This window comes from Vanacampus margaritifer, chromosome 16 (assembly GCF_051991255.1).
Source record: "Vanacampus margaritifer isolate UIUO_Vmar chromosome 16, RoL_Vmar_1.0, whole genome shotgun sequence".
NCBI lineage: Eukaryota > Metazoa > Chordata > Actinopteri > Syngnathiformes > Syngnathidae > Vanacampus > Vanacampus margaritifer.
This window is the reverse complement of record NC_135447.1, coordinates 10,528,793-10,556,645: the sequence shown is the minus strand read 5'-3', so window position 1 is coordinate 10,556,645 and position 27,853 is coordinate 10,528,793. Positions and strand designations below refer to the sequence as shown.

Here is a 27,853-nt window from a genome sequence, read left to right as displayed (position 1 = left end):
AACGTGGTGATGAATCTCCAGCAGGAGAAAAATATTTATTGCGCTACTGGTATGTTGTTGTTTTTTTTCTCTAATGAAAGCAGTCACATATTAGAAAAATAAGCACTCTTATCTTTGCATTATTTTGGGTCACAAACAGCAACAACAGGTTGATAATGGATGATGGAATACAAAATAAAACATAATAAAATAAAATCAGACTTACTCAAGAGCCTGCCTTTATACTTGCCCTGCTTTATTTTTCTTGGGTTTGTTTTTCTTCTTCTTTTGAAAAGGCTTGCTGTCATCTTGCATTTTTTTCTTCTTGGCCGGGCTGGCCTGCGAGGCCGGTGCGCCGTCCGTCGCGGCCCGCTTTGTCTTTTTTTTGTTATTCTTCTTGCCTTGTCCTTTCTGTATCCCTGCTTTGTTCGCCGTTGGGGCCAAGTTGGCGGCGGCAGCGGCAGCGGGCTCCAAGACGGGCTGCGGGCGTTTTCTCTTCTTTTTGCTTTCTGGCAGAAAGCCCTTCTGCTTCTTGGCAGGCTGCTGCGGCGTCGGCAGCTGGCTGTCATCCTTGCCGGGCTTTATTGTCGCCGTTTTGGGCTTCCTGAGGATGGCGGAAATAAACAAAAATGACTTTGAATATGCTTTTCAACACTTGAAGGTCTGTGGAGCCATGATAGGAGAAGCTTGTGTCAGTAAAGAAGAATTTTAGGGGGAACCTAGCCCCATTCTTGTTGAAAAATTCACCTATTGGCTTGTGGGTTCGTACTTTGGCGCCATCTTGTGGTTCAAGTCGAATTAAGTTCTTTCGTTTAGAGAGGAAAGTAATGTTTTGCCACCAGGTGGCAAATAGAGGCAATTCGGATTTTTGGAACCTATCCTCTGTTATTGGCAGAAAAATTCACCCATCAGGTCATAGCAATAAACTACTTTTCGGAAGGAACTATGTTGAGTTGAACTGAGGTGCTTCTTTTAAACAAAAGTGGTGATACATTGTAATTACGCACAGATTTTGGGAGGAACCAATCGTCTGTTAAAACTCACCTATCAGGCGGGAGAGGCCAAAGGGAAACCTTGCCAGTAAGCTGATTTCTCGCATTCACAAATATCGCGAGAAATACATCTTGTACCGCTCCCGCTGATACGTTTGCGACTGACCTTTTTTTAGGTCAGACCAAGAAGAAACCAAGAAGCATCGATGGCGGGGAAACAAACGAATGGATGCCGCAATTAATTCTATTCTCACCGTTTCCTTGCTGAATGTTTAACAGCGAGAGGCGCTTTGTTCATTTTTATCTGGCAAAGATGTTCGTGCTCCCCCCCCCCCCCCAAGACGAGACCGAAGACGACATTTTCACCCATTGCCATGATTGGTCAAAACAAACGCGGACAAGATGTCGCATCGTCTAATCAGCTTGAAGTACTGTACAGGTTATCAAAGAGATTGGGGTGCCATGGAACTATAGTGAAGTCAGTTGAGGAGTTTCACTTAGAAAAAAAAAATGGTGCTTTGTTGCCATCTTGTAGCATCTCTACGCAATTATCAACCTTACTGCACTGGTGCAATTTCACAATTTGCCGCAGTGAACAGACATGGGACACTGTAATATCCGGAAAAGATTTTTTTTGGGTGGTTGCTGCATTCGTGGCCTCTGCTCAACTCAATGCCGTGTCACAATTAATCATGTCACCCAAAAATAAATGCCAGACCTCAAATAGATGCCTTATTTTTTTAAGGAATCTTATTTTTTCCCCTATGGGAAAAAAAAGAAATACTTTTCCACACAATTCCATCATGTTTTGTCATAAACGTCATTACCACAACAGACGTGCCGTGCCGTCTGTAAAGCTGCCGTTTATGTCCGTTATTATTTAAATGAATGAAAATGCATGTCCCCAAATAAAGGCTACCTTATGAGGATTTTATAAGTAAATACCACACAATGAACTCCTATTGCACTTTGGGGAAAATAAGTGGCTGTAATTACATTTTAGAATGAGTTCATGAATATCTATGTGTCATAGTAGACATTATCAACACACAATTACTCCCAAGTAAACTGATAAATTCATGCCACATCTCAAATAAACACAGCTTGGCAAAAGATTGTTGGTTATATCACCACCGTGTGTCACAATCACTTCAATTAAATGCATTAGGGGAAAAAAACACTTTTCCACCATGTGTCCATTTTTGCACTCACGTGACTCCAAAATGTTTCATGACGGCCCAGTAGACGTCCTCCAGCTTGCCTGTCTTCCTGAAGACCAGGACTTCAGTCATGTGTTGCAGGACGCTCTTGAGGGCCTCCAGGTCCACGGACAGCTTCTACACAGGCCCAGATATCAACCCGGAAGGATGTCTAACCTTAACACCTCCTTTTTTTGTTTTTCTTTTTAAAAAATGGTGTCCCTGGCTCATACCTGCTGGTGGACATGTTTGACCAGGAAGTGACACAACTCCAAAGCCTTCACTACCTTCTCCCGCAGAGCACTGCTCTCCGCTTGACCTTCCAGCTTGAAAGCCTGAGGAGAAAGTAGGTGATTTAATAAACTCTGCATCATGGGCAGAACCCATTAGGGAACCTTCCTAATTAGCATTTTATATTTAATACAGAGCACTGATTCAATTCTGAAAGTGTATGGGGGGGGGGTGCATGTCTGGAGTCGTTTTTTTTGTTTCTTCTTTTTTTATAATAGACATGTGGGCGAAACTGACAAGAAAATCGAAATGTAATCTGAGGTCACCAGTATAAAGCAAAGTTAATTAAGGCAAAGCGTCGACTCACCGCAGCAAGCCGAGCCACCAGTTTGGTGCAGAATTCCAACCACGGCGCGCCGCTCATCAACTGCCGCACGTCCCTGCTTTGAATGGCGCGCAGCAGCAACACACACGCCTGGCCCTACACACACACACACACAGTGTCAACATAGCAAATATTTGCACTTCACTCTCTGCAAATTCAATTTAAAATGTGAGTTTTTTTTGGGTGGAACCTATTCCCAGAGTAGAGCTGGAAATATGCTGTAGGAAATACAATTGTTTGATAATGGCAGAGGAAGAAATTACTTCATCAGGTTTGATATTTAGCGTTTATTTCTCCATCTTCTTATTACACTTTTCAGTCAGATAGCTATTTATAATAAAACATTTATTTATTAATGTATAGTTGCCATTCACATGTGCATGCATGTATGTATGTACTGCTGCTCTCATTGCCTGGCAAACGTCACAATAAATCATGGAACAATACTTTATTTAAGCCGTTGAATTATAAAAGTGAATATCCTATATTATCGGTATAAAGATGACCTACATTGAGTGAAATTGTAAATGATTGTTCCCAAATGCCAAATTTGCCATTTCGAGTAATTACAATATTATATAGAAATAAGGTATGAACTGGCCTTCGAAAAAAAAAAAAGAATCTTAACTCTTTGACTGCCAGACGTTTTCAGAAAAGGGATGCCGTGGGTGCCAGCCGATTTTAAGCATTTTGACTGATCTTTCAAGGTCCATAGAAAATTATGTGTTTGGACTATGGAAACACACATACTACCAAATGAAAGATTGGACTCTCATCTTTCATCAGAAAAAAAAGTTTGTTTCTACCTTATTCCGTTTTTCAGTAATCAACAATAGAAAATGGTTAGTTTCACCTCTGTTTTGAAACAAACGTCTTTTAACGTCTTTGGCACTCCTCCATAGGATTTTACTAAACGTTATTTAACGTTTTTGGCAGTCAAAGAGTTAATCTACAAAATATGAAGTTCACTTTTTTAACTGATCCATTAAAATGAATAAACTTTGCGGACAAACTAAATTTTCCTGTTGCGCAATGAAAAAACACCGATTGTGACACCGATTACCTGTTGGTGCTCCCTGACGCCTGATTCCATGTGCTGCACTGTCGCGTCCAACAGGTTAACACACAAAACCTGCGTATACACACACGGGTTGTATTCATTAGCGCCGCCATATGACAAAACATCTGTTGCGCTGCGCTCACTAACCGGGAATCTGTTGAACAGGTCGGTGAACATCTGGGCGGTCAGGGGGCTCTTCCTGTGAGTCATGAAGGAGCACAGCGCCTCACGGAAAACGCCCGACACCCGCTCCACGTCCACATTGCCCATGAAATGCAACTGCACGCACACAGAAACCATAAGAGAGCAGACATTTGATTGAAATGCATTTTGTAGGCCACTGGACATCATCGTGATTTTCTCAACGGTTCAATACATGTAATAGATTGATTATTTTTGTAAAGCTATTGTGGTTCTTATAATTCGACACTCGAGTGATTGTTCACTTTACAGCAATGAGGCACTCAGCTGAGGATGGCCCAAATGATGGTGCAAGTGACCTACTTTGTAACCCAGTAACAAGAAAAAAAACGGGGTGTTGTGTTGTGTTAAGCATCACAAATCCTGTTAGTAGAGTGCAGACTCATTGACCTTTCACCTCATGACTTTGGCCACCTTATGTTCAATACTATTAACACTGGTTTGAGTTTTCACCTCCCAAGGCGAAACAGTAAAATTATTGCACTGAACGGGCCCCTGATAGGAAAAAAGGCTGCTCTGATTTATAAGATAAATTCCACCAACGTGTTTTTTTTGTGATGCCAACAAAGCATACAAGTAATGGTAAAGACGAACCAACAGTGTAATTAATAAGGCTGGGTTTAAAAAAATCGAATAATATCGAATCGATTTTCCTTTTCGAGCGTGATATTGATTCATAAAACCATGAAGCAATTATTTTAATATCTCTTTTTGTCCCACAAATTAAATAGAAAATGTAAATTTAAAGGCCAAATCTTTTGTATCTTACTGTTTTTGTGAAATTTACTGTTCACATGATATAAAAGTATTTTCTTAAATTTATGAAAGACCTGACTTATTGCACTTTATCAATTTACATCGATTGAATAAAAATTATGAAAATATTTTCATCTCATCCATGTTTGTGCTCTTAAGTGATTATAACACTAAATCATTCAACCAGTTACTTCCTCAGATAAATTTCATTCGGAGTTTAAAAACAAACTGAACTCTTGTGAATCAAAATCGAATCGAATGAGGAAATAAGAATCGATACCCAAAAAAAAAGAGAGAAAAAAAAACACTTTTTTAAAAAATTATTTTCTTTTTAAAAAAGGAGAGCAATGATGATGTCAAATCGAATGAACAATACTGAGCTCTCCTTAAACAAACAAAAAAAAAATATCGATACCCAGCCCTAGTAATTAATGATGCAAAATGAGCTGCAATAAAGTCTCAGAAAGTGTTGGAGTTTGCCGCCTCATTTTAGGAGGAAAGAGGAAGTGAGAGGTAAACGTACGTCTGTGGCAGTTCCGGACACCGCCGCCTTGTCCTCTTTGCTTTCGGCGGCGAGTGATCCTCGCAACACTTTGACAACATACAGAGCGGCACTGTAAACAAAGCATACAGATCAAACAAGTTAGAAAAAAAAAAAGCCTGGCCTGACACTGAACAGGAAGGAAGCCATTTTGTTTTGCAGCTGCCATTTTGGGGGAAAAGTCCATGAAAAAGGAGCCAGAAGCGTCACCAGTTTCATGATCAATCGACACCATATTCGGTAGACATGTCTATCGGAACAGGATGCATGAAGAAGTCTCAAGCACCCATGACCCGCAGTGAACAGTCAGTCAGCCATTTTGGTTTGAAGCAGCCATTTTGAGGGACAAAGCCATGAACAATAGACCAATGACGTTAAAAAAATAAATAAACAGCTCCCCATCATTAATTTAACTAATCGCCACAAAATTTGGTAGACATGTCTTCCATAAACCCAATGCACAAAAAAGTCTCAAGGACCCAAGGAGAGAGTGAACAGGAAGTCAACTATTTTGGTTCAAAGAAGACATTTGGGGCAAATTCCAGGGCTTGTACTTCCAACTAGGGAATACAGTGGTCGGCTTTAACATGATGATTATTATTATTATAACCTGAAGTAGTAGAGGCCAACGGAGGACTCCGACAACTTCTGCGCTTTGGTCATCAGCTTGTCGAGAAGGTTGTGAAGCTCCTCCTTTCGGTTTTCCACAGTCCTGCAGTACACTTTGGACCTGCACAGTTGATTACTACAAAATACAAAGATGACAGATGGAAGAAAATAAATGACAAGGGGCTTCGTTGTAGAAGTTAACTGCAAGCATAGAGAGACAGGTGAGTTACTTGAAAATATCCGCCGCCCTGCGCAGGAAGTCCTGCTGCTGCTGCCCGTTGCCCGACCTCATCCCTCGCTCGATCATGTTCAGCAGAGGCTCCAAAAGGTCCAGGACCATAGGACTGCTCGCCTGCCGGACCACAAACACCTCCACCAGGTCCAGCACCTACAAAGTCCGGAAGAGAAAGAGACAATTCTTCTTTTTTTTTGTCAATTCTGATGCAGATGGAGGCGCCATGCTAAGTAAGCTCCTTGACCTACCTTGATCTTGAAATCGCATACGAGCACCTTCTCTTTCTGCATTTTGGCCTTGGCGTCTTTCTTGGCCTTGATCTTCTGCTGCTGCTCAGAAAAGAGCGCAGACAGGTTTTTGTCCAGCTCCATCATGGCGTCGTCATCCAGGTCGTCGTCGCTGCTATCCTGCTCGGTGGCCTGAGTGGAAAACAATTATGACACCGGCAGTTCCATCACGTGTCAATTATATTAGAGGTCCCACAAATGTTTATATATTTTATGGAAAAAAATCTTTACAGACAGGCACTGGCTTTGGGTTTCATTGCTACATTTATATTCAAGTGTGATGTTCAAAAGTCTGCCAGAGGTTAGTTGATATTTATTTTGATTAATTTCAATTCTTGCTTTTAGCATCTTGGTCGAAAAGTCCATTTAACTGACTAATAAAAATCTTGTATCAATGGCGCCCCTGAGTGGGCAAAGTGAACATTACACACAGCTAACATGAACCAAGGCTCCATGCCTGCCGATCTGCCGTTCGTCTTTTTAAAAGCCTCACCAGCGCGTTCTTCTGCTGCAGCACCTTCATCAGCTCCAGTTTGAAGTTTTGGTCCACTTCCTCCTCCATGCCGTCATTCTCATCCTCCTCAGAGCTATTCTCCGACTCGTCTGACTCGTCATCCTATTTAGGAACAATCACAATTATGGACAAAAAGTAGAGTGCTGATAGAAAGACAGAATAAAAGAAGGTGAAGCACCATCTCCTCATCGTCATCCTTTTCCACTTTCTTCTTGGCTTTCTCGGCGTCGTCCACGACGAGCAGAGGGCCGTCCTCTTCGCCGTCTTCATCCACATCCAGGACCTGCGCAAGCGAAATAAGCATCCTGCGTCAAGTCGCCCCCCGGCACATGATCAAGAAGAAGCGGGCCGGTACTTCCGTACATCCATGATGGCGGCGAGGGCGGCGGCGTTGACATGTTGGCAGATGGAGGCGAAAACGGTCTTGCACACGTGCCTGATGTGTCGGCTGGGCTGGGACAGGAGCGACAACATGATGTCCACCATCACCTCCACCCACTCGGGCTCCTCCTTTTCCTCTTGTTTGCTGGCTATGTAAAGCAAAAGTCACAAAAAGATCATCTTTCAGCCAGGAACACTTTATATGCTGTCAAACAGTTGTGAATTTGCTTGGACTTTTCTAATAACTTGTTTTTAATGTTGTCAGTGCAATTTTACTGTGGTAAATTACTTGAGCATGTTAGCTTTTATTTTGAGAATGCACATTTACATGTTACTGTCATAAATTTGATTTGTTTCAAATCTTTTATTTTCTGAATTTTAATAGATTTTTACTGTTTTACTCCTCTAAGATCAATGAGTTTTTTTGTGTTGTAATATCGTTTTTATTTTTTACTTTTTTTGTCAACGTGCTTTTATTTTGCTGTTGACGCATTTTTTACGTAAATGTGTTTACTTTGCAAATTAGTTTCTGCTGTTGTAAATGTGTTCTCTTTTGTATTTTTTTCCCTAAATTTGTTACGTTTACAAATCATATTTTTCTGCGTTTTTTTCTTTGCAAATATAGTTTTAATTTAGTTAGTTACTTTTGAAAGTTTTATTTCAATGTCATTTTGTGTTCAGCAAGCCAATGTCAAATACAATGTTCCCTCGCTATAACGCAGTTCACTTTTCACTGCCTAGCGGATTTTTGTGTGTGCAATTTTGCTTTTTTTTCAGTAATGCACCTATTTTATAAAATTTATGAAGGTTTGAACATTGAGAATGTTTAAACAATAGTGACAACATGTAAATATCTCAATGAGAAAAGTGTATAGACTGCGTGGTGAGGGGTTTTAGAGCCTTAAAACATTTACAATAAATGTAAAACATAAAGCTAACTATTTAGCGTATTTTATTTATTGCGGGTATTTTTGGAACCTAAACCCAGCGAAAAACGAGGGAACACTGTAGTTGCCGAACTGGTAAAACGTTTTAAAGTTTCACATCCATTCAGTTTGCTTTCAATTTTGTAATTCAGTTTCCATTTGTCATTATCAGCAATTGCCAATCTTTCTTGGAGGATTTGTTATCTTTTGTAACAACGATATGTGGCAGCTCACTTTTCTTCTGTTTCTTCTTTGCTTTCTTCTCGTACACTTTGTCCATGCAGCTCTGAAGGTCAGTCATGATGTCCAGCAGCTCATCTGGAGCCTTCAGCAAATACAAAATGTTTTTATCATCATTTATTATTTATTTGTTTGCTAAGAATAAAAATTGGGAAACACTTTTTGGGAGGATAAGCAGATAAATAAATCAAAGGTGAAAGCTGTGAAAGAACATGTGACTCGTACCTTGAAGAGGTGCATGCCGACCAAGAGGAAGAGTTGCTGGAAAGCGTGGCTCTCCGCCGACTGGACTTTTTTGTCTTTCTTCAGCTTCATCGCCAACCCCAACATGCTAGGAGAAAACAGACAAGAGAAATGTCATGATAAAAGTCTAAAAGTGAAATGCCACCATAAAGAAGAGAACGTGTGCTGACCGGTCCCAGGCCTGTCTCTGCTCCTCAGTGAAAGGACTGACGGGGTGGATGAAATCGGGCTTGTGGAGGAGTTCTTGGGCGTACTGGACCAGGCAGTAGAGCCATAAGGAGCCATCAGACGTGACGCCTACCGTGCGCTTGTGGGTCACCGGCATGTCTTTGGACGCCTCATTGGTCGATGGCAAGTTATGCATGGCGAGGAGGAGCCTGGATGACAAACATATTACAATCACTTCATGTATGCAAATTACTTTTGTACATGGTGGGAAGCTAAAAAAAACTAAAGTATTACTTCAGTGCCATCTTGTGTCATAATGGTGCATAGCAACCATGTTGTAGTAAACTGAGGAGTGTCATTTAGACAAAAGTAGTGTTTTTCCCCCCAGCATTTTGTGGAATCTGCAGGCAATTATAAACCATTTTGGGGCAGATTTTGACTGTTAGCAGTCGGGTTCCGTCCCTATCCCCAAAGTGGAGGAATGAACAATCATTCACACTCACACCTATGGACAATTTAGAGCTCTGGAATGAAAGAAACATGCATGTTTTTGGAATGTGCGAGGAGGTGGAGTACCCGGAGAAAACCCATGCAAGCATGGTGAGAACATCCCATCCAAACTCAGCACAGGAGGGTTGGGGCAGAGATTAGAACCCAGAGCCTTAGAACTGTGAGGCGGATTTAACCATCTATAATCATAATATTCTAAATCAATCATACCATTTTAGTATTTTTTTCTCTATGATTTTTTTTATTAATTAGAGATGCACCTTATATATATATATGAATAATACATTTAAAAGTTGGCTTGAAATTACATGAAAACTAATTAATATTCATATTAAAACAATGACATAATACCAGTTTAATAGAATTTTCAACTTTAATTAAAAGTGAATTACTTCCAAATGGATCTGGATCAAATATGGATGAATTTTGGATTAACATTAGGAGAAGTTAAAGTTGGGTAGATATTTCATCTTTACTTTATTTTATTTTAGATTATTACATATTAGAGTGTAGCCATTTCAAATTTGATATTATTTGACACACTTGTTAATTTTTTTCTGTTGATTTTTCCCCCTTGATTGTCTTGATGTTTGGGCTGCCACCCAAATTGAGTAGGTGCGTAACAAGAATGCTTACCCTTACCCACATAAGCTTCAATTAATGACAAATTGTAAACAAAGAAAAATGAGCACTCACCCAAAGACGGAAGTAACCATCACTGCTCTGGTTTTGGGATCCAGTGGGATGTGGAGCTTCTCTTCAGTTTCCGGAATGTCAGCGCAGACTTTCTTGGTGTTGAAGAAGGTGTGGAAAAAGACAAATCTGGGGGAAAAAAAAAAGAAAAAGGTGGGAAGTAATGCACAAATGCAACAGTAGCTCAACTTACAAAATATCCGACTTGTGTTTTTTTTTTTTAAGATACAGTATCAGTTAGGCCTGTGCAATTAATTGAAATTCTATTACAATTTCAATGACAACACAAAGGGGTAGGACCTGATAAGTTTATGCTTCTTCCTACTCCTTTTCAAACATGTATGTGTAAATTGTGTAGCTCATAATTGGGTGAATCACTGTGAAACTTTCTCATGTTGCTTTCGTTGCTTTAATGTTATGTTTGTTTTGTATATTTTCTCTTTACACATTTACTTTTATAACTAGTCTGTTTTTCTTTACATACATGTTTGAAATGAAATAAAATATATATTTTTTAATCATTACACTCCACAATTACAAAATCAGCATTATCGTTTAAAAAAAGGAAAATATTATTAATACTAATTTTTAGTTGAGTTATTTAAATGTATACATTTGCAACTTTTTTATTTTATTCTAAAATAACTAATTTGATACAATTTTGTTTCATCCAAAAGGAACCTGCATAATTATAGTGTTTCAATTTTTGTTATTTCTCCTAATAATTTTTGCATTTAAACATTTTCTTGTTTTGTACCAAAAAACATGATTTCAATTATTACCAAAATAATCGTGATTAATATTTTCTTCATAATCGAGCAGCCCCAGTATCAGCACTTCTATTCAAGTACAGCATTTGAGTACTTTTGCAACCGCTGAACATTGTCAAGGTAATAAAGGACCTAAAAACTTTTTTTACCTGGCAATCTCCATAATGAGCCTCTCGTCCTTCTTCACCTGGCAGTTGTCCACTATGGAGGCCAGCCTGGCCACGATCCACTTCCTCAAGCGGGAGACGGCGTCACTGAAGAGGACCACAAATGGGTGAGCGCCGCTTTTCAGTTTCACTGGCGTTCTTTGGGACTTACTTTTCTGCGCTGTCGGTGCGCTCCATCTGCTTGCGCGAGGTGAAGTTGAGCATCTCGTCCATGCGCGGCTGCAGGAAGGTGGTCCGGAGCCACGCCACGTAATTGTGTAGCGCCGCCGGCCGCAGGTGCTGCACCACGCGCCACACAGACGGCACCACCGGGTAGCCATGATTGACCAGCGAGGAGAAGCCCACCATCACCGCCAGCTGTTTGTCGGCATCCTGGCAGCCCTCCAGGAAGTTGGACACGTAGGTGTCCATCTCGGGCGCCATTTTGTGGCGCTCTTGTTTCTGAAAAACAGTTTAAGCAGTCTTAATGTTTAATGGTGAGCTTCATGTGATTTATTTGAATTGAATTGTTTACTACTGAATAAAGTTGTTTATGTAACATGTGTTCAAACTGTTCATGATTGTGTACTTTTGCTCGATGCAAATTTGATGCTTTTGGATCTTTGCCAATATGTCATTGGCTGCCATCTTGTGGCAACTCTTCACAATTACAACACCCCAACATATTCATTATATTACTATATCAATATTTTTGATCTTGTTTATATATTATAGGCATGTTATATTTCTCTATGTGTATAGTTTAAAAAAAAACATTACTTTTGATGTAATTATTAACTATATTTTATACGGGCAAAAAAATTGGCTCATTTCTTCTTTATCAATGGGCAGTCAAAACATATATATCTATCATATAATATCTAATTTATACAGTCTAGTTGACGACTGATAGGTTAGTAGGAAACCAGGAAAAAAAAATCCAGGAAATTGTTGTGTCTGCAAGAGAATTCAACTTTTATAACATGAAGGATTTTTGTTGTCGCCAGTGTGGTTAATAACAACGAAATAAAAAGGTCAGGCCACTGTTTATATCCATGTTGCAGTGGTAGCGTGAATCCAGACTAACCTGAGCGGACACCACATGGTCGCCATATTGCTTCATCACCTCGCCGGACAGAACCTCTTTGAGCTGGGGCAAGGACAAAAGCGGCAAAGCACTGCCCAACAGTCGGAAACTCAGGAAGCTACAAAAACGAACACATATCAAATGGATGATTCAAAAGAATTAATTCTCATGTTATTTATAATTACAATTAACTTGCATTATGTATTTGATTAATATTCAAGCAATTATTTATTGAGGGACCGGTAGAAAGCATTCATGCATACAAAACCTGCCAGCCAGCAGGTCAGGTTTACAGATTCTGTTACGATGACGACTGAAGTAAATAAATAATAAACACTTCATGGCAGTATAAAACGTAACAGCCTGGACTGACTGATATTGACTGGACCGCACCATGTTGCAATGCTTTTTTTCCACATGACTCACTGTGTCGGTCCCCATCGCTCCTTCAGCATTCCCCCCACGATGGCTTTGTTCCAAAAGAGCTGGAAGCTGTCTTCCCTCAGCGAGAGCTTCAGGAGGTCCAGGGCCACTGTCGGCAGCATGCACTCCTTCTTCAACGAATGGGCGGCCATCTTGAGTAGGTGTGTCAGCCTACAAGAGAGAAAAACTTAAGAAAAGGCTTCCCCTGGTTGTGAATCGAGCCTTGTTGGCAGCAAAGGACTGCTATGGTAAATGAAGCTCCTCAATTCACTTCCTTGGCAACAAATTGCCATAAAAAGGTGCCAAAACAATCATTTAGAAAAAATTCTACTCTCACTTTAACATGGCATCAACATGGTACCAAAGTAATACTTTTGCTTGGACCCGAGCACCAAAACAAGGATCCCCCCCCCCCCCCCCCATTTTGCACTTCTTACTTTCCAATGTTGTCATTGTTGATAATGGTGGAAGAGCCCAGCAGCTTCTTGAGTTTCTTGGGTTGGAGGGTCTGCGGGAAGCGCTCCAGCGCCACCAGCAGCAGTTGCAGCTGCTCTGGTGTCTGGAAGGCCGAGGCAATGTCGGCCTGTAGGACGCTAAACAGAACCTCTTCAAACACTTTCTCTGGAACCTGCGGGTTAAAGTAGCAGAGAGGGTCTTTGTTGCTTAAATTGTTTGGGGAAGCGGTTGTCTCTGCATAATTTCGGGCCACTTCAGCTGTATATAATCCCATAACAACTGCAATTATCTGATCGGAGGTGCACAACTTGAGTGTCCTTTTTAACTACGATAACAGCTATCCAGATGTCAACAACAGAAAAAAATTATATTTAAGAATGTTGGGCATAAAAACACTTTAAAAGTGACCCAAGAAAATAATTGCTAAGAAAAAAAAAGCTTTATCGCTGTTACCTCAGTGAGGATGTCCATCATGGTCTTGTTGGGCAGGTCCTTCAGGTGTTGTCGCTGCTGGTTGAGGTTTTGCAGAAGCTTCACACATTCCAGTACCACCAGCGGCTCCTGCAGGTTTGTAAAATATAACAGCTGAGTTCTAATTTACAACAATCAGTTTTACACTGCCTGGAAAAAACAAGCTTTACCTGCGTTTCTTCTGTTAAGTTTTTCTGTTTTACTTGTTGGAATGTCAAATCAATTTGTGACTTTTTGCTCCATCCATCCATTTTTTACAACATATGTGTCTACATGTATACAATGTACTTACTTTGAAGAAACGGCCGGACTGATGGAGAGCAAGGACGCCAAACAAGCTCCCAAATGCAGCATTTCTGACACATTTCTATGGGACAAGCAAAGGAAAGATGTTTTTTTGTTTTTCTTCCACAGTAATCTAATCCTAGTCCACTTTTAAAACATTCACCTTTGTAGCTTTTTGTACATCATGCTTCTCCTTGATTCTGTCGAGGATGTTCTGCAGAGTGATGTCCTCAAATGCGCTCAGGAGCTAGAAAGAAAAACATGATTTTAGCGTCACATCACAACAATTGCAGGCCAAAACATTAGGTGCACCCAAGAGGGAGCCGTATCGAAATGCTCGCCCACCTGACCCAGAGCCAAGCTAAACCCGGGCCTTGCCACCTCCCGAATGTGAGCAAGTCCATCCACCAGCCTCTTGAGTGTGTACTCCAACTCATCCTCCTGTGGACAAGATGCATGACAAATTAGAATTAGTATTTACATATTAAATTATTATTTATTGCATTTGTTTTTGTGTCACATTTGTGCTATACTATTATTTGGAAAAATATACTTACTACTTTAGGATTTACTACTGATTTAATCAGTGCATAGTATTAACTTAAAAATCATTCTCTGACAAAAGCTACTAAAAATTTGCTTGGGAACCACTAAATAACAAATCAGCCTTTTGTTGTGAACTGGCATTGTTGGCACATACTGTATGTATATTATCGTTATGTGGATATTAATATGTACCTGGACAAAAAATACACTATACAAAATATACATAGCAAAATACAACAAGATATAGTTCGTGTCTGAGAGTAGCTCCCAAGTGGTCACAGTGGTTCATGTACAAAATGAGGAATAAATCAATGAGTTAGACCTTATAAAAAATAATGGAACGTTATTATAATATAAACGGTTAATGCTACAATGTAGTGAACTGTACAGAAAAACGTGTTATTGAACGCAGTTTGTGTGCAACGTGTTGCCACCTTGTTGTTGTCTTTCAGGTATTTAAGAAGATTTTCCACCGCGCTAAGCCGAATTTCCTGGTCGGGTTTGGCTAAGTCCCAGAAAAAGTCCAGGAATATTCTGTTCTGCTGGAGGACGCCAGCCATGCGGACCGGCTCGGCCGATTTCTCCTGGAGGTCCACCATGTCCACCATCTCAGAAGAACATGTTGAGAGCACGGAGAGGAAAAAACGTGTCTGCCGCTTCCTGGGAAGCGACTACTTCCGGGTCAAAAAATTTGAAATGAGACAACTTTATTTATAAAAGCGAAAGTGACGCTTTAAATTTCAAAAAGTATAAGTAATAATAAATGACATATTAACTATAAAACATCACCAATATTATCCTTGGCTAAAATAATTTTCAAAAATGCTTTGTTATATCAAAGCAACATTTGCCTTATTTAGCAAAGTACTGACGACAGTGTATTTTTCTTTGCCAGCTAAACAAATATGTTAGTTGATATAATTAAATCGCTCATTTATGTTGAAATGCAAAAGCTTTTTTTTTTATTTAAAAAACTTCCAAAGTCAATGATGTTTGCTCACAAATTTGCAGATTTAGTTTTTTGTGTGTGAGAGGGAGGACTATGTTGAAGCAAATTGATAACTCCATTTAGGCCAAAGCAGTGCTTCATGAACATTTTGTCAGACTTCTATACGCAATTACATTACCCTTTTTTGTGTTGGAGGTTTGTCATTATTTCACTGTTTCTCGCTATTTATGACCAGGCTTGCATACCAATGTTATTTATTGTGTCAGTTATTTTTTAGACCTTTGATTGGTGGATTTAAGGATTAGGCATCAACAAATTCAAGATTTTTTATAAAGGTCTGCTGCACTCACCATGTCAACTATGATTCAGTTTGGATTTTTTTTTATATGCCATGATTTGTGTGTTTTTTGTTGTTGCAAATTTTATTTTTCACCAAACAGAATGAAACGTTTAAAAATTATCAAGTTCAGTAACTCTTAGTACAAAAGTTTCAAAGAACTTGAAGGCGCAAATACAAACCAACTGTTTTAACTTGGCATACAAAGATCTTTTTTTTTTTATTATTATTAAAACTGCATGGAAAGGCAATCACATTCAGTTCAGGCGTGTTCAATGAACGGCAGCGGCCAGCACAGCGTCCAGGGCGCTCTGAGCATCTTTGATTTGCTGCTGCAGCCTCTGTTTCATGGCCACATTCTGCGCCTTCTTCAGCATATCCTGCATGTCCCTGATGGTCGCCCGGTAGCCGGGGGCGTTGTGAATCACTCGGATGGCCTTGTCGCCGCTGCACACCAAAAAGCGTCCGGTGACGTCAAAGCGCAGGTCCGTGATGTTAAAGCTGTGCACACTGAACAGCTGCTCCTCCAGCTCCCCACTGGAGGCGTTGAACATGGCCACGTTGCAGCCGTCGCTGATGGCCACCACCCGGCCGTCGGGCGACAGCGCCGCCAGGCTGCCGTCAGACGACGCACAAGGGACTGTCTTGAGCAGGTAAGGGTCTTGCTGCTTTTTGTACTCCACGTTGGTGTTCCACAACTTCCACGTGCCGTCTTTGGACACGGTCACCATTCTGAAAGCATCAAAGAAGAGTTGAATTCCTTCTTGAGACCGCCAATCATCTGGTGGGTGCGTGACAAGGGACCGTTTTAGCCCCCCACCCCCTTACACTAAAATAAATAAAAACTAGTCAAAGAGTTTCAAGCTATAAGCCACAAGTTGTACATAGTTGCACTTTTTCAGCAATTATATTGACATGAATGACTTTACAGTGTCTAACGTAAAGTGTGACTAGGGCCTGACCGATTAATCAAACAAAGTATTGTACAAATGTTCTGCCTATAATTCAGATCATTATTGTTGTAAGCATCTTAGGACCAAATAAGTGAATTTATAATTTTTTCTTTTTTTTTTTAATAATCGATCAATTAATCCTTTAGCATCTGCCTAAGAAAAAAAAAAGGGAAAAAAATCAGTTAGGCCATTGTCAGGACTGTGAGAAACTGAAGAGCCCCTGGGCATGTTAGGGTAGAAAATCTGATTAATGGGCTCTGATGAACTGGACTTTAGTCTACAAGTGCAGATGTGCAAAGGCAAGAAAAAAAGTTTTACTTGTAAGAGTCATTGGAGAAGGCAAATGCGTGCACTCCCGCAGAGTGGCCTTTCAGCTCGAAGGCTCGCGTCACCTCCTTGAACTCGCCCGTCTTAGCGAAGCACACCTCCCACACCTTTACGTCAGGGGTGAAGCCGCAGGAAGCCACAAACCTGAGAGAGAAAGCTCATAAGACGCAACACCTTTTTGCTTGTGCAAAATGGGGGGGGTCGGGATAACCGACCTGCCGCATGGGGAGATGGCAGCGTAAGAATTGGTCATCTGGTTGGTGTTGATGGAAGCCAGTATCTCGCCTTTCAGGTCCCAAATATTGATGGTGGTGTCATTGGAGGCGCTCATGATGAATTTTCCTGCAGGAAACAGCAAATCAACACCGTCACATTTAGCATTAGTGTTTTTTTTTTTTTTTTTAAATCTCCTTTTTTTGTGCTGTATACCCGTCTCCGCAATGCCGATGTTGAGGATGCTGGCCTTGTGTTTGAGCGGGAAGTCGTCCGAGGCCGCTTTGACGCTCATACTGCCGTCTTTATTTTTGCTCATTTTGAAGACGCGGATCGTGTCGCCGTTAGCCAGCCAGGTGATAAACGCCCTGCAGAGGAAACGACCACACGCAGTCAAGGAAAAGGAAGTGTGAGGTTGGGGAGGCCTTGATGTGACATTTTTACACGTTTTAGCGCCACGTTATGGCTAATGCAACAGATTTGGCAAGATCTCTGACTGTAAGAGGCTTTAGAGAATGGTTCGTAGACATTTTAAATGAGTTTAAATGTAGTTCTGAGTCCTGCACTGCTCCATTGCCTGATGGGGTTCCACAGGGTTCAATTGCAGGGCTTTTTCTTTTCTGCCCCTATTTTGACAAAACATGGGCTTTTGTTAAATTGCTAAGTTGATGACAATAATATTTATACGATGCATTTTCCTGAAAGCTTTCAAGGCTTTGATGGGATTGTGTTTGGTTTGGTCCCCTGTTAGTGTCTTAATTGGTTTTATTCTTCAACTACGACCAGCCAAGGTTCACGATGAACGACAAAACTAACCTGGAGTCCGGGCTGAAGCGGACCAGTATGGCGTCGTCCAGCTCCACGTTGACCCTCAGACACTTGTGCTCTCGGTCGAGGAAATCTTTCGTACTCCATATTCGCACGGTGCGGTCGTCAGCACACGATGCCAAATACTTCCCGTTGCTGCTGAAATCAAAGCACGTCACATTTCCGTTGTGGCCCTGAGAAATTTAAAGAAATGTAGGTGAGCTAAAAAAAAAAATGCCATAATGTGAGTGTTTGACAACTTTGGGGTTTACCTTGAGCGAGGAAGCCAAAAGAGGATGACTGAAGTTGTGTTGTGAAAGTTTGTCTTTACGGCCTCGTTGCTTCTCCTGCTTGTGTTTCTTTGTCGCGGGTCCCTTCTCCGCAACGGCTTCAACTGGGAGCACAGAAAGCACAGCATTTCTGAAAAATTGCGACGACATCCTTGGTGGAGTGAGGTTCACTTTTTCTCATCTCTCTTTCCTCTATCACTACTTGTTTATACAACTATGGCTACAGCTATTGTTGTTGTATAGGTGTGCTGCTGCCTCATCACTGGCATGCTTTTAGCATACTAAATTAACAATTGAACATGAATATTTTTTTTTGGGGGGGGGGGGGGGGGTGACAGTGTGCAACACTATGTCCGGTACTGGAACAAAGAGGTGTTTGAGAACTCAAGCAAGACGGCTGTTGGATTTCCTAAAAATTTTTCATTTAGGAGGTTGAGGATTTCACCCCATAGCGTTGACTAGTAGACGTAGAATTGTGTGCAAATCTAATGCAATTGTTAGTTTAAAAACAAAACAAAACTGTAAAGTGACTTAAATCGTGTGTTTCTTGACCCTCATGACACATGGCTCAACAGGTTCCATTAGAAATGATCCACTTTCAATACAGTATCTTTGCGTTCAACTAAACAGGCCCAGATTAAGATTTCACACTGTATCCAGATTGTGAGTACCACGAGTGCAGATCATATCAGTATACACCATAATCGGTGTCCAATGTAAAACGTTACATGACCAACAGGTCAGAGTTCAGTCTGTCCCTTGAAGAGCCCGTTTCAGCAACCAGCTCCGTATTGACACTTGTGTGTGCGCGTGCGTGGAACTAGTTGTCGTAAAAATAAAAAAAATAAACTGTGAATAAGAGCAGGAAAAACTCCTGCCTACTAAATCGGCGTGTCCAAAGCAGGTGAGAGGCGAGCACGCTAATGTTAGCATCAACGCTAGGCAGCCTCCCGTCCACTCTTACCGACACAATTGCTCGTCTGCTTGGCTTTCACTCGCAGTTCTTCTTTCCGTTTCCCCACGGCGAAAGCCACCAAAATAACTAGAGCGCCCAGTAACAATGTCAACGCGACCAAAGCGACAATCTCCATCTCGCTTGCCTTGCGGTGCTTTTCCTTCACCCCTTCCCCTATGCCACGTAAATTGATTCGCGCTGCAAACGACTATGGGATTTTTTTTCTTCTTCCTGACATTTGGCCGGCAGCTGCTGAAGTCGAGGGCGCGTTGTCGTCAACTGCAGGCGCGGTGCGGAACTGTACGGCAAAAATGTATATTGTATAGCAAAAAACTGCAGAAATTACCCAATATTGCCTATATTTTTAAACCAGTGGTTCTCAAATCTTTTAAATCATGTAACCCCCCCCCCCCCCAAACCTATCTAACCAAGTACTACCATTTTTGACAAACTTTAAAATACAGTAAGAAGTTAGAAATCCTTAAGTTCAGCACATCCAAGGCCCAAATGTACAAAATAAGTGATGGCAAATCTACAAATTGTTACTCAAGACACCAAATTGCAGTCCAACATTAATATTGAACCGTGGCTATATTTCCAATGTATGTAACATTCACAGAAAAACTCAAGATACAGTCTTAAAACATCATTGTTATGTTTATAAGAGTAAAAAAAGAAAGAAAAAGTCTTCACACCAGAATGGTTTGGATTCTGAACTTGAAACATCCATCCAACCATTTTTTATTAAATCAACATTGACCACCCGGCGCTGCATGTGACACTGATAACAGAGACCAGAAAATAATTCTCATAAATATGTCTGATTGACGGATGATGGTGTTGTCTGTCCTGTAAACTAAATATTCATATTGATGGCTTAAACAGTAGTTGGGGTCAAAGCAGATGTGGATGATTATTCAGTGCCTTGGATTCAATAGAGAGGTAGTCTGGCAAAAAAACTTTAAAAAAAACAAACATTTTTTTTTAAGTTTTTGTCAAAATCAGCTTTTTGGTTTTTATCTTAGTTTTAATTAGTCTTCCGAGTAGCACTTCATTTAAAATGATACAATTGAACAAATGTTTATGGATTAACAACAAATGTTCTTCTGAGGTTTTATATTTTAACATAGCATGGCGAGATGTATAGGGCCCATCGGCTGTAAATAAATCACTAATTGGACTGTTCATCAGTGTCTTAAAAAAAAAAAAAAAAAAAAAAAAAAAAAACATTCATTGGAGGATTTCTGGGAATGTTAGCAGTTAAGAACACAAGTATTAACTATGGGGAAGTAATCAAACCCATCTACTCAATTGTCCTTGATGTGAAGACGGGCATGTGACAGTTAAAAAAATAATAATTTAAAAAAATGAAAACTGGTCGACATTTACACAGCATCGTGTATCCTTTTGTGTTTGCGCTCGTCCCCGTCATCATCTGTCCGAACTTTGCAAGGAGAATTTCAGCGAACGTACAAATCAGTCTGCGTAAAAAAATAAATTGTTTTGTCTCCTGCATTCTCCTTAAAACCGCGTCCAAAACAACAGTGGCATGTGATTTCAGAAACACTACTCAATTAGTCCTTTGCCTCAAGTACACGCATCTCTTGAGCGCAGGGAGTCAAGTCAGTCATCCAGTCGGCTTTCTACATTTTCCGCCAGCGGGGCAAACCGAGGCGCTTTCTTGTTTAGCACGATTGTTGAAGTCGTAGCAGCAACTCATAAATCCTCTCCGAAGTTCCACCGGTGTGAGGTTACTTCTTCCTGTTGTGTTGCCTCCGCGCTTGCAGTCTTTGCCGCGCCCCGCTCGGCTTTGAGCCCGCCCCGATGGAGAAGGAAGGAGTCGCTGGGGAACCTGATTGGGAAAACGAAGCATGTATTAAGAGGGGTCTACACACTTACAAATAAGACAACTGGATTTTTTTTCTCTCCCTTCCATTCAAAAATTAATAACGACCCCCTTTATAATAATTGGATGTCTGTAAAGTCTGCTTGGGGAAAAAAAAGGTAAATGTCAAACTTTTTTTTTTTTTTTAATCTTCATTTGTAGAATGCAGGGTCTTAAAAAAACATTAGCACTGGATTGAATTTTCTGCATTCATAACCTACCAAATTGAACAGCATTGAAACCCTGGACCGGCGTAGCAGGACTTCCAAAGGGAATTGGACCGGCTGCTGCGCTCTGACCGAAAGGTGTGGATGTGCCTGTAGAAGAAAGATACAAACCAGGAATGAGGAAGTAAGGAAAGATTCTTGATTTGATGTGATGCCTAAAAACTGCCAAATCAATAAAAAAATTGCAAGTTGGACAATAATCACTTACCAGCAGCGCCAAAATTGAAGCTTCCCATCTGCGGTGCGGGATTATTGGCGACAGGTGCTCCGAACTGCGATTGTGAAATGGCAGCGCCAAAGTTAAAGCCGCCAGATGCTGGCGGCGCCGGGCCCGAGGGGGTCTGCTGAGAAGCGGCGCCGCCGAAATTGAAGGACGTCGTGCTCTGAGTCTGGGCGGCCTGGCCGAAGCTTGGTGCCGCCGAGGGCGCAGTGGTGCCGCCGAAATTGAAGGTGGTCGAGCCGGCCCCGAATGCCGGTTTGGTTGGCGTGACAAAACTGGATGGCGCCGTGGCAGCGGTGGCAGCTCCCCCAAAGTTGAAAGGCGTCGGCGCGGGGTTGGACGCGGGTGCGGCGGACGCTACGTTCCCTCCGAAGCTAAACGGTTTAGGTGCAGCAGCCGTGGAGGAGCTGAAGGTGGATTGTGGGGGTTGAAACGACGGCTTTCCAAAGGCGAACGTGGACTGGGTGGTGGTGGCGGAAGCAGCATTAGCAGTGGTGGCTGTGGATGGGGCGGCAGCGGCCATTGCAAAACCTCCGAAGGAAGCCGTGGTTGCGTTCTGACTGACTGCGGTCTGACCAAAGGCAAACAACTTCTGGCCGGCGACTTGAGAGGTCGGCTGTGAGGCTCCAAACGTGAAGGCATTAGTGGAGGTTGTGGCGGGGGCGGCGCTAGCAACGGCGGGCAGGGGTGCGGCAGTTGTGGCAGCTACGGCTCCAAACTGAAATCCTGTCGCAGGAGCTGGAGCTGAGGTGGTAGTCGCGCTCGTTGAGGGTGGCGCCGACCAGGTTCCGAAGATTGATTTGACAGGTGGCTGGGCTGCGGCGGTGGTGTTGGAGCCGGTGGTGGCTGCGGCGGTAGAGGTCAATCCAGGGAAGAGCGACGGGGCAACGGTGCCGCTTGTTGAGGCACCAAATATCGAAGAAGTGACAGAAACCGTCACAGGTGTTGCGGTGGAGAGTGTATACGGCGGCGGCGCAAAGCCGGCCCCTGCGGTACTCAAAATTGTTGTAGATGTTGCGGTGGACGTTGTGGAAGGTGGCGGGACCAAGCCAGCCCCGGTGGAGCTACTTCCAAATATGGGCTTGAAGTTTTGGACAGGAGGTTTGATGTCTGGCAATGTTACAGTTGACGGCGTGGAGGCGGTGGTGGCGAGAGCAAAGATGGGTTTGAACCCCGAGGCCAGCAGAGGATTGGAGTGACTGAGCGTTGCCGTGGTTACCGGGGCGGGGTTAGAAGCAGAAGGAACGCCAGGGATGGCGAACAGGCCGGCTGCAGGGAGTGAAACGATGTTGCTGGCGGGCTTGGAAACCTGACCCAAGACTTGAGAAAAGGCAGAGGGCTGGTCGACGCTGGTAGAAGCGGGAAGCGTCTTCAGGATGTCCGTTTTGTTGGGTGCATTCAGGCTTGAGATGCTCGGTGACACCAGCGAGGTCAATGCAGACACTGTGGACATTATGAGCAGAAAATGACCACAAAATAAGACAGTGAACGCGCCAAAAGATATGATCCAATCATTAGCCTTCGAAACGGGGTAGTCCTACCTGCGGTGGTGCTGGCAGCAGAAACAGAGCTCACAGGACTCTTCATCTTCAGAGCCTCTAGGAGTGGGTTCGAAACCGCAGGGGCTGGCTTGAGATCCAGGTTGACGACCGGGGTGGCAGTGCTGGAGGTTTTGGGTAGAGGGGCAGCCAGGAGGCTACTGAGGGTGAGACTGCTGGAGGCCGCACTGGTGCTCTTCGGTGCTAAAGTGGTCGACGAAGCGGGCGTAGTGGAGGTCGAAGGCGGGGTGGACTTCTCGGGTTCGGGAACTAGACGGGGACAATGTAACAGGCTCAGGCATCAAGATGAGATTCAAAAGGGTCATTACGATGATTGTCAACTGACAAAATTCAGATTTTTTTCCTTTTGTTCTTAAGTGGTACAATTGGGATATGCACCATGGCAGCGCAATTGGAAAAAAATCTCGAGACTAAAACGACACAAATAAACATTTAAAAAGACCTGCTTGCAAACAAAAATCATACACATATCAAATATGGTACTTTGGTGTGTCTGTCATTAAATAAATAAAATCAGCAGCATAATCTGGAGGTTAATTTAAAACAAAGGGAATGTCAAAAGAGTATCAAAGCCTGATATAGACGTTCAAGTGAAATTGGCACAAGTAGCTCAATTGTAGATCTTCTTCAACTCACCAGGTGTCTCCAGCATCTTCTGGATCTTGCTGATGCCCTCCGCCTTCTCTTCATCCAGATCCTTGACAGTGACGGTGTAGCCCAGCTCAGGTGGCGGGGGCTACATAAGAACAGAGATACGATGAGGAAGAGAAAAAAAAAAGTCAGGATCCACGCATCTATATGCGCCTTGAAACTCTTTACAGATCATAAGACATAAAAAGTGTGGCAGTCATTTGCTTACTAGTGAGATTTGGTCATCGCGGTTGCTGGACACAAGTTGAATCTTACGTTTCCGCTTTCCGCCGCTACTGTTGGAGTTTGTTGAGGTTGTGACTGGCATATTGGCCACTGGAGTCTGTTTGGCTGCAAGTAAATAAAACAACGACTATTGACTACACAATCAGTTTTTAACATGCATGACCTCAGAAGAGATGGTCAACATACATGTATCAGGCGCTTTGTCCGATGCGGCCCTTTCTGATGGCACCAAGGACGCTGAGCTGGGAGAAAGACCGTCTTCCTCTCTGGTCAAAGAAATGCACCATTTACAAACTATAGCGTTCACTCAAAGGTAGAGGCTGAAGCATGTCAACGCACCTTTGTCTCTTGGCGGCTGCGTCCGGTGTCTGAGAGCGAGATGAACCCGGGCTGGACAGTGAGCTTGGCGTAGATGGCTTCTTAAACTTTTAAACAATACATATATGGTTAACAGTTCAGCTCTTTGCAGCCACTTTAAAGGGATACGTGACTAATTTAGCCATTTTCAGCAGTGACAAGTTCATATTTTGTCAGGTGCTTCGAGCTCAAGTAACGACCAATTACAGCTCATCTGTTTTGTACGTTTAGTCATGTGATGTTTGCAAACTGAGCCATGACTGGTCGTTACGTGAGCACACGAGATGTCATTTTCAGTCGACAGCAAGTGGCAAAATGTGTTTTTAAAGCTAATAATTGTGCAAGAAAAATAATGACGCTATCAAATTAATTATAGGCAAAATATTAACTTTATACTGCTGAAAATGGCTACATGACTCAAGTACACCTTGAAGGCAGTTTTTAAATTTAAAATGTATAAATCCATAGTGCTTTACAGAGGGAAAAAAAATCATTGCTAATAAATACATAAATTAATAATAATTCTGGGTGTCAAAACTAGTGGGTTCATTTTGAGTTAATTTAAAGTTCCTGTAGAGCCACAATTTTTTTAAACGTGCGATTAATGACCGCCCCTTACTTGGAATGCCTGTACTGAAGGAATTCCAGTTGCAAAGCAGCAGACACGTCCACGTCAAAATTTAGCAGTAATGAATTTAATAATAATGCATATATTTGTGGAGACTGGGGTCAAGTTATATTTTACAATTTTAAAAATGTGCAGAATTTTACAAGTTACTTCATGTTAAAGATTAGATAGCTCTTAATATGAAAAGCAAAATGCACTGAGCTGTCATATTGTGTCACAAACATTTTACAGATGCAATTATGCCAAATAATGGCAGAAAAAAACACAACTCAATAACACACTTGTTTTTAACTTTAACTCAATTTTATGAATTATTATGAAATTACCGTTTTGATGACTAAAATATGCATCCATATTTCTATTATTTAAACATTTGTTTTCATTTTTATGTTAACAAGAGTATGAAGACTAAAAAAAGAATATTTTATTGTACATTTAGAACAGATACAATTTGCGATTAATTGTGAGTTAACTATTGAAGTCGATTAATTACGATATTTTAATCACCTGACGCCCCTAATAATAATAAAGGCTTCAGTCCAGATTTAAAACAATAAATTCTGAGAAATATAATATACTACAGATGCAGTCCTAAATAGAACACGGAAACTTGTTTGGCGTTACGTGACTACCTGCATGAGGCCCAGTGACGAGCTGTAGGAGCTTTGGATTGGGTTTCTCTTGGAACCCGGCGTCCCTCTGGGGGCGTGGACTCCACTGGTCGAGCTGATGGAGGAGGTGCGGGACCTCTTCAAGTTGGACTCCTCCGCCACTGAGATCATCCCTCGTTTTAGACTTCCTGGCCTGGATAAATAAAGAGTGAAAACGTACTGTGGAAAATGCAATCGACAAACAAAAGTGAAAGTGAGAGGTTTCAGACTCACTTTGGGACCAGCAGTGATGGCGCCCCGTTGGGCAAGAGAGGCTCAAAAGCAGAGTGAGAGCTTCCCCCGCTATCGTTACGCCTGGGGAACAGATTCAAAGCATGCACAATCACTCAGTGATACAAACAACAATTTGTGGTCATTTTGCTCATAATCTCTTGCAACCTGTTAGCGTAAAGATTGTTTACCTTCTCTTGCTTCTTTGCTCAGCAGTGAAGGTCGTGTCTGTATCATCGACCTCTCGCTTGCGGCTCTCCTTCAACACCCTGAGGACGCTCTCTCTGGAGCAGGGGTCCTCCGGGGCCATGGGCACTGCGGCGCAACTCAGGTGCTCCAAACTAAAGACAGGAAGAGAACAAATATCCAGAATCAGGAATCAGCAACTTAACTCAATTCTGCGTAGTCCCTCTCCGTTCACTATAATAGTAAATAACGTCGAATCAAACCTTGGGCTATTGTGGTCGGGCCGAGCGATCTTGACAGTGACGGGACTGTGGGCAGCCGGTGAATTCCGAGGCGTGAGGATGTTCTTCTTCCTGAAGCCGTCCCACCTGACTGGAGGCAGGACTCCCACCGAGGAAGCGCCCGGCTGCTGAAGGGGGTAGTGCCGCTGGGGGGTGATGGTAAAGTGTCCCATTGTGCCTGACGGCTCCCTGAAACAAAGGAAAACAATTGTCCACTCTTTACGAACAATTGCAGTTCACAAATTAATCCTAAACTACAGCGAGTTGTCCGTTTTATTGCGACCTTAAATGATGTATTACAGAGTGACAGTTCTGCTTTTCATCAGAAATAAATGTTCTCTTAAAAATAAACTTCCGTTGATTGATAGAAATGTAATGTATCAAAAGCACTTAGCTGCCCTACCAGGTGCCTGACATAAAATACAAAAACAATGCCCGGACAAAATGCAGCAATAATATGGAATTTATAACCCCTTTACTGACAGTTGCCTCTTTATGAATAAGATATTTAAATTATTTCAGAGGTGGTTTTGTACATGAAAACAGCTCCCAGTACTTATTTTGTCCTAAATTCAGCGTCCTAGTGGCACTTCTCGCATTGCATCCTAAGTGTATCTAATGTAGTGTCCAGCGAGGGCACAGTAGTTCATTGAAACAAACTAGACTTACCCGGCAAATGACAGCCTCCGGTTCGGGGTGCGGACGGCATGGTTGGGTATGGATAACTTTTCCCGCAGTTGCTCCCGGGGGTTCTGCACCACTCTCGGCCTCCCAAAGTCGCCGGTCGGACTTTCCGGTCTGCCAATGTAGCTCCCCATAAGAAAGTCCCCGGGGCTAAAAAGAAACGTGTCGCTAGCTATGTGACCCCCGCGAAAGATGGCAGCGTCGGCCGGTCTTTGTCTGAAAGCCCCCAGTGACGACCCGCGTGGCTCACGTCTGCCGACGTCGAGCTTGGTCCTCCTGCGCGACACCACCGACACGTCGCTCAGCCACCAGTTCCAAAAGCGGCGCAGGTAGCCGGTCGGAGCGTTAATTCCAGCCCGAGGATTGAGGCCTAATCTGGCGGGAAACGGCGTTCTGCGACGGAGGAGGGACGCGCCGCCACAAAGCGCAAGAGTTACGACAACATACACAAAAGATGGGATAAAATAAAGGACGAGACTAACTATGCCTAATGCAGAAAGAAGCGCAAAATTTTTCTCGCTAGGTGACATGGCGGCAGCGCGCCCATCATGCTGCTCTACGAGACTACTGCTTGTTCTGCGCTGGATACCGGGCGTTTGACTTTGACGTTTGGTTCAACAGCGCCACCCATTGAAAGATGGTGGTATTACACAAAGGTACAGTACAGTGTTCCCTCACTATATCGCGGTTCAGTTGATGCAAGAAGTGTTTTGTGTCTACTGCAAAATAGAATTGATAAAATAATTCCTAATCTTGCTCATTTTGAATTGGATTACGTATACAGGTACATCAATTTCATTTTGAACAAAACCCATAAGGACTACACGACAAGTGGTTCCGCTTTGAAAATTTTTGGAAAAGAAGAAAAAAAGCAAAAAATTGAATTGAACAACAAATAGTCCAG

At 42.3% G+C, this 27,853-nt stretch overlaps 3 protein-coding genes across 3 annotated transcripts; all 3 read right to left on the bottom strand.

Moving 5' to 3' along the window:
• Positions 1 to 4: 4 nt before the first annotated feature.
• On the bottom strand, positions 5 to 15,000 carry mybbp1a (MYB binding protein (P160) 1a). Its single transcript, XM_077547403.1, has 27 exons — positions 14,769 to 15,000; positions 14,134 to 14,229; positions 13,952 to 14,035; positions 13,796 to 13,870; positions 13,486 to 13,593; positions 13,014 to 13,204; positions 12,580 to 12,747; positions 12,154 to 12,271; positions 11,239 to 11,528; positions 11,070 to 11,174; positions 10,154 to 10,279; positions 8,950 to 9,156; positions 8,762 to 8,867; positions 8,531 to 8,621; positions 7,353 to 7,519; positions 7,168 to 7,272; positions 6,969 to 7,091; positions 6,437 to 6,607; positions 6,184 to 6,341; positions 5,955 to 6,089; positions 5,327 to 5,417; positions 3,994 to 4,125; positions 3,850 to 3,918; positions 2,769 to 2,882; positions 2,404 to 2,505; positions 2,184 to 2,308; positions 5 to 583 (listed from the first exon to the last, which is right to left on the bottom strand). Exons 1-27 carry the CDS (start codon positions 14,940 to 14,942, stop codon positions 220 to 222), a joined length of 3,795 nt encoding a protein of 1,264 aa, XP_077403529.1. The 5' UTR covers positions 14,943 to 15,000; the 3' UTR covers positions 5 to 219.
• An 806-nt stretch (positions 15,001 to 15,806) lies between these two features.
• Positions 15,807 to 19,390, bottom strand: tbl2 (transducin beta like 2). The gene is made up of 7 exons (XM_077546717.1): positions 19,175 to 19,390; positions 18,193 to 18,314; positions 17,930 to 18,114; positions 17,330 to 17,481; positions 17,116 to 17,242; positions 16,892 to 17,044; positions 15,807 to 16,352 (listed from the first exon to the last, which is right to left on the bottom strand). Exons 1-7 carry the CDS (start codon positions 19,299 to 19,301, stop codon positions 15,893 to 15,895), a joined length of 1,326 nt encoding a protein of 441 aa, XP_077402843.1. The 5' UTR covers positions 19,302 to 19,390; the 3' UTR covers positions 15,807 to 15,892.
• A 463-nt stretch (positions 19,391 to 19,853) lies between these two features.
• On the bottom strand, positions 19,854 to 27,541 carry pom121 (POM121 transmembrane nucleoporin). The gene is made up of 13 exons (XM_077547240.1): positions 26,935 to 27,541; positions 26,248 to 26,454; positions 25,990 to 26,139; positions 25,802 to 25,882; positions 25,550 to 25,721; positions 24,272 to 24,357; positions 24,119 to 24,198; positions 23,916 to 24,037; positions 23,693 to 23,792; positions 23,039 to 23,305; positions 21,486 to 22,940; positions 21,272 to 21,367; positions 19,854 to 21,017 (listed from the first exon to the last, which is right to left on the bottom strand). The coding sequence occupies exons 1-13, from the start codon at positions 27,477 to 27,479 to the stop codon at positions 20,917 to 20,919; spliced, it is 3,462 nt and encodes a 1,153-aa protein (XP_077403366.1). The 5' UTR covers positions 27,480 to 27,541; the 3' UTR covers positions 19,854 to 20,916.
• Positions 27,542 to 27,853: the final 312 nt, after the last annotated feature.